The 12,690-nt window shown below is 40.5% G+C and overlaps 1 protein-coding gene across 3 annotated transcripts in view; it reads right to left on the reverse strand.

Moving 5' to 3' along the window:
- Positions 1-1,186: 1,186 nt before the first annotated feature.
- Positions 1,187-12,690, reverse strand: part of STK26 (serine/threonine kinase 26) — a 64,018-nt gene continuing 52,514 nt past the window's right edge. For 2 of the 3 annotated variants that reach the window (XM_072818007.1, XM_072818005.1), the window contains 4 exons: positions 11,946-12,039; positions 11,436-11,498; positions 11,218-11,354; positions 1,187-2,986 (listed from right to left, as the gene is read on the reverse strand). In XM_072818007.1, the coding sequence (XP_072674108.1) occupies positions 2,962-2,986; positions 11,218-11,354; positions 11,436-11,498; positions 11,946-12,039 (319 nt within the window). In that variant the 3' untranslated portion in view covers positions 1,187-2,961. The remainder of the gene's footprint in view (positions 2,987-11,217; positions 11,355-11,435; positions 11,499-11,945; positions 12,040-12,690) is intronic. The other variant, XM_072818006.1, reaches the window with a different exon arrangement.

The raw sequence follows: 12,690 nt of genomic DNA on the forward strand, positions 1-12,690 counted from the left end.
AATGAGCAAAAGGATAGTGCTAAAACCAGACTGAGTTCATGAAGTATGATTCTATTCTTGACCCATTCAGATTCAGAATTTTCCTACTATTCCCCCCAGAAGGTATAATATTCCACTTGAGCACTTTATTGATTTCAATGTTAAGTACAACATTTTTACAAGATAATGTTAGGTACTAACTTCAAAGAAATGATGCAATAAGAAAGCTAGTTTTTAAATGCTTTATTTATATTAGAGTGAGAGAGTACCAGCAGAGAGAGAGAGGGGGAGGGAGAAGCAGACTCCTCATTGAGCAGGGAGCCCCATGAAGGGCTTGATCCTAGGACTCTGGGATCATGACCTGAGCAGAAGGCAGATGCTTAACTGACTGAGCCACCCAGGCGCCCCATAAGCAAAATATATATATATGTTTGTGTCATGTTCTTACTCTCCTAGTCCTAACAGAAAAATTCCTTTTAATATACCTCTCCCTAGCCCTTTCCCACATACTAGCACCTTCTTCACTGCTCCAGGAATCTTATCCAGTCACACAAATGTAGAAAAGTAATTTAATAATAAGAATATATTGAAGCCCAGTAACCTGTATGTTAATCCTATAGATCCTCAGAGCTATACTAAGTTCATCTTCAGTCTTTTTTTAAGGAAGAACTCAAATTCATTTGGGCTTTTTAAAAAGATTTTATTTATTTATGAGAGAGAGAGAGAGAGAGAGGCAGAGGAGAAGCAGGCTCCATGCGGGGAGGCTGATGTGAGACTCTATACCAGGATCACGCCCTGGGTTGAAGGCAAGCGCTAAACTGCTGAGCCACCCAGGCATCTCTGTTTGGGCTTATATGCTATTTCTCAACTTCTGGAAGTCTTTGTGAAATTTGTTCTCCCCAAAGAACTATAGGGTTCAGATCTGTATACAATTTCCCAACAAAACTATAGTTAGGGTGACCACACAACATATTGTCCAACCTAGGGCATTTCTGAGTGAAAGGGAATTCTATCAAATAATTTTGTCAGGACAGGGGGACATATATGCACTGTAGGTACAATCAATGTTTAAATCTGAAGAACATCTTTTACTTTCCAATGGAGACATTGGTATTAAAGTTCCAACAACAAATTAGAGGGCAGAGGAGACAAAATTTGAAACAATTAAAACCCCGCACCATACCCCTGGCTCAAGAAAACGAACACATGAAATTTAAATATTTATTTTTAAACCCCTCACAACACTGGAGTATGCTTCACCTAGAAACAGTTTACAGGACTATAACTCTAATGAATAAGCAATATTAATTCCATTTCACGACGCAGCTGTGTTGTAAAGTTTCAAATAATCCATTTATAAACTTGTTGCTTTTGCTTTTACAAAAATATTCATCCAACCCATGATATGAGTTGCAAAATTATTTCTAGGCCTCTATAGATTATAAAGTGGAATTGCGTTTCAGTCACATGGCAGGTGAAAATTTCAACTGAACCATTCCTTCAAAATACAATGCATTAAAAGTAATTGTTACAGTATAGGCACCGATGAAAAGAACTTTCTTGGCATATATGACATGACCATGACTTATTCAAGTGTCTGTATTATTACAGAAGAAGAGGAGGTAATGGCCACTTTGACAAAAAACTGTATTCTTAACTCGAAGAACACCTTTTTTCTAATATTTGGCAATTATTCAGACTTTTAAGAAATTACTTCTGTGCAAAAACCAAACTGTGTAGATCCAAACAACAAACATTAACTACCAAAACAAATTAATATTAATAATTCTAGAACTACAGAAATATAGCCCCAGTTCAAAACTTAGGCAGGCATAATATATATACTGGGCTTAAAAGAAAAAAGATATTACCCATGTAACAGTACCATAAATATGACTGAAAATTAACTGTACAGTCTACCTTAACTTTGTATGGACACAGATCATCCTGTACTATGGTTATTTTCATATGAACTAGAAAATTCTTATTTAAATACCCTTTCAAAAATGAACAAATGATGTTTATGTACTGGATAATTATGAAGAACCAAAATGTATAAATAGTTTATAGGACATCTCACTACCATGAGGAAAATATGCTGGTGCAAGTTATATTCATACCTGTTGATCAGGTATTTAATCACATGGTTATCAGTTTTTACTTAAGCTCCCCAAATCCAAGCTATAATGTGCAATATGAGTTGAAGATCTTAAAAACGAAGCCTGTCAAATTCCTCCAGTATTGCAAAAAACCTATCCTTGGCTAATTAGTATTGCTTTAAATTTCCAACCATATTAAATAAGGGTTAACTGCCTCTTCTGCAAGAGAAGGTAAATACTGCACACCAAGAGGTAACTGTTGCTACATGTTGCCTATAAATGCTTCAAACACAGGGCTCTCAAATGGGATTGTCCTTGAGCTGCCTGGAAGATCATCCCAACTTGGTAGAAGGAGTCAATACTTTTCAGGTTTCATTTCCAAGAGCTTATTAAAAACTTCTGTTTAAGATGGTATGACTTGTTTCCACCTCCCCACCAATAGTCATTTTTAGGATATGCTTGTGTTTTCTTTAAAAAAAAAAAGTTTGAGGCTTGATGATTTACAAACGTTGACTATTTAGGATGCCTTTGAAAAACCTGTATGTTTCATGAGTGTACAGTTAACTAGAGATCAAAATATGAAAGGTATTCATCCCAGTAACTTAAGTAATAATGATACCTAAAAGCAAAACTGTATCTCGACATTTAGTAGAATACAGGTGAAACTATAGTATTTAAAAGTTATTCCTTACAAAATAATCTCTTTAAAATATAAAATGATAAACACCATCACAAAATAGTTGAAGAGCTTCTTCCAAATCTTCAATGTTGCAAATATCCAAAAGGCACATGGAGCTCATGAGTTACGCATTGTTAAGCTTGGAGTAGCTTTGGTGGGTTTCTCTGGGTCCGTATGAAATAGAAGCCAATAATAGGAAGTTCCTTAGGGGGATTCATCTGCTGAACACCTATAAAATGAAGAAAAACTGATATATAACTATGCATGTTTATATTTCTTACCTGTATGAATTCTGCAATGAAGGTACTGATTTAGCAAACTAAATTCTTTTACTGAATCTCATCAGGTAGACACTAAAATATAAAAAAGTTCAAAAATCTCTTCTGTAGGGGTGCCTGGGTAGCTCAGTCAGTTAGGCACCTGACTCCTGATGTCCGCTCAGGTCTTTTTTTTTAAGATTCTATTTATTCATGAGATAAAGAGAGAGAGAGGCAGAGACACAGGCAGAGGGAGAAGCAGGTTCCTTGCAGGAAGATTGATGTGGGACTTGATCCCGGACCCTGGGATCATGCCCTGAGCCAAAGGCAGATGCTCAGCCACCCAGATGTCCCTCAGCTCAGGTCTTGATCTCAGGCCCCAAGTGGAGCCCCCTAAAAAACAAAATCCCGGGGATCCCTGGGTGGTACAGCGGTTTAGCACCTGCCTTTGGCCCAGGGCGTGATCCTGGAGACCCGGGATCGAATCCCATGTCGGGCTCCCAGTGCATGGGGCCTGCTTCTCCCTCTGCCTATGTCTCTGCCTCTCTCTCTCTCTGTGTGTGACTACCATAAAAAAAAAAAATCCCGAGAAGAAGGGGGCAAGATGGCAGAAGAGTAGGGTCCCCAAATCACCTGACCCTACCAAATTACCTAGATAACCTTCAAATCATCCTGAAAATCTGCAAATTCGGCCTGAGATTTAAAGAGAGAACAGCTGGAATGCGACAGTGAGAAGAGTTCCCGCTTCTATCAAGGTAGGAAGACGGGAAAAAAGAACTAAAGAAACAAAAGGCCTCCAAGGGGGAGGGGCCCCGCGAGGAACCGGGCTAAGGCCGTGGCGAGTGTCCCCAGGACAAGAGAGCCCCCTCCGGGAGAAGCAGGAGCTGCACCAACCTTCCCTGGCGGAAAGGGGCCCGCAGGGAGTTAGAGCAGGACCCGAGGAGGGCGGGGATGCCCTGAGGCTCCCTGGGACACTAACTGACACCTGCGCCCCGGGGAGAGTGCGCCGAACTCCCTAAGGGCTGCAGTGCGTGGATGGCTTGACCCAGGAGCAGTTTGGAAGGGGCTCGGGCGGAGGCTCCGCGGAGGGGGTGCTGCGCGGCTCTGGGAGCAGCTCGGAGGGGCTGGGTGGGGGCTCTGCACGGCTCTGGGAGCAGCTCGGAGGGGCTGGGTGGGGGCTCTGCACGGAGGGGGCTGCGCAGCCGTGAGCGCAAATCCAACAGCGCAGGCCCTGGAGCACTGGGCACTGCCGGGACAGGCAGACGCCAGGAGGGCCCAGGACAGCAAGGACGCTCCTGGCCCCGAGCTGAGCAGATGAGCGGCCCTGCCCCCAGAGCTACCAGGCTCCTGCAGACGGAGAGCTCCGGAGTTACTGTGGGAGCTGAATCCAGGGCTCCAGAGCTGGCCGCCGCCACTGTGGTTGTTCCTCCTGCGGCCTCATAGGATAAACAACCCCACGGAGCCCTGCACCAGGCAGGGGGCAGAGCAGCTCCCCCAAGTGCTAACACCTGAAAATCAGCACAACAGGCCCTTCCCCCAGAAGACCAACTAGACAGACAAGTTCCAGGGGAAGTTAAGGGACTTAAAGTATACAGAATCAGAAGATACTCCCCGTGTTTTTTGTGTTTTTTTTTTTTTTTTTGCGTTTTGATTTGTTTGCTTCCCCCACCCTTTTTTTCCCTTTCTTTCTTTTTTTTTTTTTTAAATTTTTAGTTATTTATGATAGTCACAGAGAGAGAGAGGCAGAGACACAGGCAGAGGGAGAAGCAGGCTCCATGCACCGGGAGCCCGACGTGGGATTCGATCCCGGGTCTCCAGGATCGCGCCCTGGGCCAAAGGCAGGCACCAAACCGCTGCGCCACCCAGGGATCCCCCTTTCTTTCTTTTTCTTTCTCATTTTCTTCTTTTTTTCCTTTGTTTCTTCCTTTTTTTCTTTTTCTCTTTTCTTTCCTTCTTTCTCTCCTCTCTTTTTCTTTTTCCCAATATAACTTGTTTTTGGCCACTCTACACTGAGCAAAATGACTAGAAGGGAAACCTCACCTCAAAAGAAAGAATCAGAAACAGTCCTCTCTCCCACAGAGTTACAAAATCTGGATTACAATTCAATGTCAGAAAGCCAATTCAGAAGCACTATTATACAGCTACTGGTGGCTCTAGAAAAAAGCATAAAGGACTCAAGAGACCTCATGACTGCAGAATTTAGATCTAATCAGGCAGAAATTTAAAATCAATTGAATGAGATGCAATCCAAACTAGAAGTCCTAATGACGAGGGTTAACAAGATGGAAGAACGAGTGAGTGACATAGAAGACAAGTTGATGGCAAAGAGGGAAACTGAGGAAAAAAGAGACAGACAATTAAAAGACCATGAAGACAGATTAAGGGAAATAAACGACAGCCCGAGGAAGAAAAACCTACGTTTAATTGGGGTTCCCACGGGCGCCAAAAGGGCCAGAGGGCCAGAATATGTATTTGAACAAATCATAGCTGAAAACTTTCCCAATCTGGGAAGGCAAACAGGCATTCAGATCCAGGAAATAGAGAGATTTCCCCCCCCCCCTAAAATCAATAAAAACCGTTCAACACCTCGACATTTAATAGTTAAGCTTGCAAATTCCAAAGATAAAGAGAAGATCCTTAAAGCAGCAAGAGACAAGAAATCCCTGACTTTTATGGGGAGGAGTATTAGGGTAACAGCAGACCTCTCCACAGAGACCTGGCAGGCCAGAAAGGGCTGGCAGGATATATTCAGGGTCCTAAATGAGAAGAACATGCAACCAAGAATGCTTTATCCAGCAAGGCTCTCATTCAAAGTGGAAGGAGAGATAAAGAGCTTCCAGGACAGGCAGGAACTGAAAGAATATGTGACCTCCAAACCAGCTCTGCAAGAAATTTTAAGGGAGACTCTTAAAATTCCCCTTTAAGAAGAAGTTCTGTGGAACAATCCACAAAAACAAGGACTGAATAGATATCATGATGACACTAAACTCATATCTTTCAATAGTAACTCTGAACGTGAACGGGCTTAATGACCCCATCAAAAGGCGCAGGGTTTCAGACTGGGTAAAAAAAACAGGACCCATCTATTTGCTGTCTACAAGAGACTCATTTTAGACAGAAGGACACTTACAGCCTGAAAATAAAAGGTTGGAGAACCATTTACCATTCGAATGGTCCTCAAAAGAAAGCAGGGGTAGCCATCCTTGTATCAGATAAACTAAAATTTACCCTGAAGACTGTAGTGAGAGATGAAGAGGGACACTATATCATACTTAAGGATCTATCCAACAAGAAGACTTAACAATCCTCAATATATATGCCCCGAATGTGGGAGCTGCCAAATATTTAAATCAATTAATAACCAAAGTGAAGAAATACTTAGATAATAATACACTTATACTTGGTGACTTCAATCTAGCTCTTTCTATACTCGAAGGACTTCTAAGCACAACGTCTCCAAAAAAACGAGAGCTTTAAATGATACACTGAAAAAATAAATAAATAAATGATACACTGGACCAGATGGATATGACAGATATCTACAGAACTTTACATCCAAACTCAACTGAATACACATTCTTCTCAAGTGCACAGGGAACTTTCTCCAGAATAGACCATATACTGGGTCACAAATCGGGTCTGAACTGATACCAAAAATTAGGATCGTCCCCTGCATATTCTCAGACCATAATGCCTTGAAATTAGAACTAAATCACAACAAGAAGTTTGGAAGGACCTCAAACACGTGGAGGTTAAGGACCATCCTGCTAAAAGATGAAAGGGTCAACCAGGAAATTAAGGAAGAATTAAAAAGATTCATGGAAACTAATGAGAATGAAGATACAACTGTTCAAAATCTTTGGGATGCAGCAAAAGCAGTCCTAAGGGGGAAATACATCGCAATACAAGCACCCATTCAAAAACTGGAAAGAACTCAAATATAAAAGCTAACCTTACACATAAAGGAGCTAGAGAAAAAACAGCAAATAGATCCTACACCCAGCAGAAGAAGAGAGTTACTAAAGATTCGAGCAGAACTCAACGAAATCGAGACCAGAAGAACTGTGGAACAGATCAATAGAACCAGGAGTTGGTTCTTTGAAAGAATTAATAAAATAGATAAACCATTAGGCAGCCTTATTAAAAAGAAGAGAGAGAAGACCCAAATTAATAAAATCATGAACGAGAAAGGAGAGATCATTACCAACACCAAGGAAATACAAACGATTTTAAAAACATATTATGAACAGCTATACGCCAATAAATTAGGCAATCTAGAAGAAATGGACGCATTCCTGGAAAGCCACGAACTACCAGAAGTGGAACAGAAGAAAGAGAAAACCTGAACAGGCCAATAACCAGGGAGGAAATTGAAGCAGTCATCAAAAACCTCCCAAGACACAAAAGTCCAGGGCCAGATGGCTTCCCAGGGGAATTCTATCAAACGTTTAAAGAAGAAACCATACCTATTCTCCTAAAGCTGTTTGGAAAGATAGAAAGAGATGGAGTACTTCCAAATTCGTTCTATGAGGCCAGCATCACCTTAATTCCAAAACCAGACAAAGACCCCACCAAAAAGGAGAATTACAGACCAATATCCCTGATGAACACAGATGCAAAAATTCTCAACAAGATACTAGCCAATAGGATCCAACAATACATTAAGAAAATTATTCACCATGACCAAGTAGGATTTATCCCCGGGACACAAGGCTGGTTGAACACTCATAAAACAATCAATGTGATTCATCATATCAGCAAGAGAAAAAACAAGAACCATATGATCCTCTCATTAGATGCAGAGAAAGCATTTGACAAAATACAAGATCCATTCCTGATCAAAACTCTTCAGAGTGTAGGGATAGAGGGAACATTCCTCAACATCTTAAAAGCCATCTACCAAAAGCCCACAAGAAATATCATTCTCAATGGGGAAGCACTGGGAGCCTTTCCCCTAAGATCAGGAACAACACAGGGATGTCCACTCTCACCACTGCTATTCAACATAGTACTGGAAGTCCTAGTCTCAGCAATCAGACAACAAAAAGACATTAAAGGCATTCAAATTGGCAAAGAAGAAGTCAAACTCTCCCTCTTCGCCGATGACATAATACTCTACATAGAAAACCCAAAAGTCTCCACCCCAAGATTGCTAGAACTCACACAGCAATTCGGTAGCATGGCAGGATACAAAATCAATGCCCGGAAATCAGTGGCATTTCTATACACTAACAATGAGACTGAAGAAAGAGAAATTAAGGAGTCAATCCCATTTACAATTGCACCCAAAAGCATAAGATACCTAGGAATAAACGTAACTAAAGAGGTAAAGGATCTATACCCTAAAAACTATAGAACACTTCTAAAAGAAATTTAGGAAGACACAAAGAGATGGAAAAATATTCCATGCTCATGGATTGGCAGAATTAATATTGTGAAAATGTCAATGTTACCCAGGGCAATTTACACGTTTAATGCAATTCCTATCAGAATACCATGGACTTTCTTCAGAGAGTTAGAACAAATTATTTAAGATTTGTGTGGAATCAGAAAAGACCCCGAATACCCAGGGGAATTTTAAAAAAGAAAACCATATCTGGGGGCATCACAATGCCAGATTTCAGGTTGTACTACAAAGCTGTGCTCATCAAGACAGTGTGGTACTGGCACAAAAACAGACACATAGATCAATGGAACAGAATAGAGAATCCAGAAGTGGACCCTCAACTTTATGGTCAACTAATATTCGATAAAGGAGGAAAGACTATCCATTGGAAGAAAGACAGTCTCTTTAATAAATGGTGCTGGGAAAATTGGACAGCCACATGCAGAAGAATGAAACTAGACCACTCTCTTGTACCATACACAAAGATAAACTCAAAATGGATGAAAGATCTAAATGTGAGACAAGATTCCATCAAAATCCTAGAGGAGAACACAGGCAACACCCTTTTTGAACTCGGCCACAGTAACTTCTTGCAAGATACATCCACGAAGGCAAAAGAAACAAAAGCAAAAATGAACTATTGGGACTTCATCAAGATAAGAAGCTTTTGCACAGCAAAGGATACAGTCAACAAAACTAAAAGACAACCAAAGAATGGGAGAAGATATTTGCAAATGATGTATCAGATAAAGGGCTAGTTTCCAGTATCTATAAAGAACTTATTAAACTCAACACCAAAGAAACAAAGAATCCAGTCATGAAATGGGCAAAAGACATGAAGAGAGGAAGACATCGACATGGCCTCACAGAGGCCTCTCAGAGGAAGGCCTCTGAGACATCCTCACAGAGGAAGACATCGACATGGCCAACATGCACATGAGAAAATGCTCTGCATCACTTGCCATCAGGGAAATACAAATCAAAACCACAATGAGATACCACCTCACACCAGTGAGAATGGGGAAAATTAACAAGGCAGGAAACCAGAAATGTTGGAGAGGATGTGGAGAAAAGGGAACCCTCTTACACTGTTGGTGGGAATGTGAACTGCTGCAGCCACTCTGGACAACTGTGTGGAGGTTCCTCAAAGAGTTAAAAATAGACCTGCCCTACGACCCAGCAATTTCACTGCTGTGGATTTACCCCAAAGGTACAGATGTATTGAAACGCTGGGACACCTGCACCCCAATGTTTATAGCAGCAATGGCCACAATAGCCAAACTGTGGAAGGGGCCTCGGTGTCCATCGAAAGATGAATGGGTAAAGAAGATGTGGTTTATGTATACAATGGAATATTCCTCAGCCATTAGAAATGACAAATACCCACCCTTTGCTTCAACGTGGATGGAACTGGAGGGTATTATGCTGAGTGAAGTAAGTCAATCGGAGAAGGACAAACATATGTTCTCATTCATTTGGGGAATATAAATAATAGTGAAAGGGAATATAAGGGAAGGGAGAAGAAATGTGTGGGAAATGTCAGAAAGGGAGACAGAACATAAAGACTCCTAACTCTGGGAAACGAACTAGGGGTGGTGGAAGGGGAGAAGGGTGGGGGGTGGGGGTGAATGGGTGACGGGCACTGGCGGTTATTCTGTATGTTGGTAAATTGAACACCACTAAAAAATAAATTTATTATATAAAAAAACAAAAAACAACATCCCTTTCGTATCTGATTTTACAAACCTCTAATTAGTTTGTTTGTAAATTGGAAAAAAAGCGGGACATTGCCTATGAACATCTAAGGGGTTTTGAAGAGGAGCTTTAGTGTGCGAGTACAAATTGGCTTCATCAGATAGAATGTCTATGAGAATGTGTGATTTTACAGGCTATATAATTTGCTTCAAGTTAATCCCAGTGGCATCACAAATACAAACAAAGCGAAAGATGTGCCGATAAGCAACATGATTGGTATGGAGACTAGAATTAGTATTGCTTTATAAACTGTTGGAGCCAGGTGCATGCATATGAAAGTCTTATTTAAAAAGAGAACTAAAAAATTAAATGCATGAACTTTATTGAATGGGAACAAAGGTAAACCACCAAGTCAAGACACTATGGAAACTAAAGTCAATCCTAAGGACCATTTGTGGTTTTCACTGACCTCCTCTGTCTAAAATCCTTCCCAGGCAGGCTGGTTGGCTCAGCGGTTTAGCGCCGCCTTCAGCCCAGGGCGTGATCCTGGAGACCTGGGATCGAGTCCCATGTCAGGCTCCCTGCATGGAGCCTGCTTCTCCCTCTGCCTGTGTCTCTGCCTCTCTTTCTCTCTCTCTGTGTTTCTCATGAATAAATAAATAAAATCTTTTAAAAAAAGTAAAATCCTTCCCTTAGCTTTTTTTACGGGGGCTAAATGTAAGAACTTTAGCACTGGAAATGATGTGAATGGTAGTGTAATGAGGGTAGTGGCAAGAACAAAAGCATTCCTAAATGGTATTTACAAGGGCCCAAAATCAAAATATGCTCCATGACCTTTTGTCTGTACTCTACCACCAGGTGAAGGAGAAAAATACCCAACACAGGCCATAGGCCATTTCTTTCAGTGGAAAAGTATCTTTTCATGCCAGAAGATAACAATTCCAAAAGCTCATGTTTAAGATGGGCAACAAACAACACAGTTTTAAAACATGCAACTATTGAGAAGTGACTGAATAATTAGGAATAGTTGAAATGACCAAATCAAGGTCATGATACTACACCATAAACTTACATCCAGCAGAAAATGTCAAAATTATTTCTTAAATGACATGTCAAGCTTACTTTTGAAATTTTTCAATTAATTTCTTCACCATTTTATCAGTGATGCCAGGACAGGCGGCTTCAGCCACAGCAATGCTTTTCTCAAGTTCTTCAATGGCTTGATTCCTGCTAGCGTTATTCTCATCCTGCTGTTTAAGCTGAGAAAGATCAATAGTGACAACATTGAAAATACTATACTTCTTAACATAGATATCCAAAGCTAATGAATCCATACTTACTTCAGCAAATGCAGGTGTGATTATCATAGACAAACAGCTCAGGGTTTGCACAAGATCTTGCTCCTTCGAACAAATAATATAGATTACGTATGTGAAATTAACAGTCATGTTTTTCTTATTCTATAACAAGTGAGCACTAATTTGAATCCTCCCTCCCAAAAAACCCAACATAAGTCATGCCTCTATGCTTTATTCCCACCCACCCACTATCGATTATGATAGATATCCACGATTCCACTGGGTTCATGAATGTTTAGGTAAAATGCATTTTAAAACATACCAATGAGAAAAAAATAAAAATAAAACATACCAATGACCATCTAAATGACTTCCATGACCTTTACTTAATTAGCTTAAAACTAATGGCAAATGAAGCATACTAAGGACACAGTGAGGTACACGGGCATTTAGAGGTATTAAATTCTAATAATTTTTGGCTATCATAATCTCACTACATTAGTCCAACAGAGTCTATCTATCAAGAGGAAATGACTATTGCCATGCACATACTGCCCCATTCTGTAGCTTCTTTGGATCAGGCTTCTTTCGCACGGTGGTAAAGCTCCATTCGGGATGAGTATTATTTTCTCTGCTGGTGGATTCCCTAAAGAGATGGCCCAAAATACTAATATAAGTTCCTAAATAATTCTGCTTGGTGAAAATGCCAAATCAATGCAGCTAGACTCTGAAGAGTTGTTCTAATATATAAAAAAAATTATACTGTAAAAAAGCATTTGATCTCAGTTTCAGGTAGATACTATAATTTATTGAAGAAGAGCTGTGGTCCTCAACTCGTAAGTATGCATCAAAATCACACATGGAGACCTCTTCCCACATAGAAAAAGCCCTGCCTCCACCAATCCCCACTGACTGGATCAGGATCTTCTGTAATGTGGTTTTTGATTCTCCTTTAAAGTTCCATGGGCTACTTGCACAGGCAGCCACAGCCAACAAACCATTACAACAGGGTACAAAAATCATCCTGGTAGTTCTTATTCTTTTCAAAGATAGGGTAATTCAAATAAATGCAGGACACTGAGAGTATTAGCTAAAGAAACTTGGTGTTGCCTTTGTGCCAATTTGACCAGTGGAATGGTAAATTCTGGTGTAACCTACAGACTTCCCTAGTCTAAATTAAGTTATGGGCTTAGAATCTAAGATGTCAATGTAAATGCTGCAGTTAGAAAAACAGTGTAACTTTTTTAGGGGGGCTACAAAACATACATAAACGAATATTTAAATATATTAGTCTGAT

Source organism: Canis lupus, chromosome X (genome assembly GCF_048164855.1).
Source record: "Canis lupus baileyi chromosome X, mCanLup2.hap1, whole genome shotgun sequence".
NCBI lineage: Eukaryota > Metazoa > Chordata > Mammalia > Carnivora > Canidae > Canis > Canis lupus.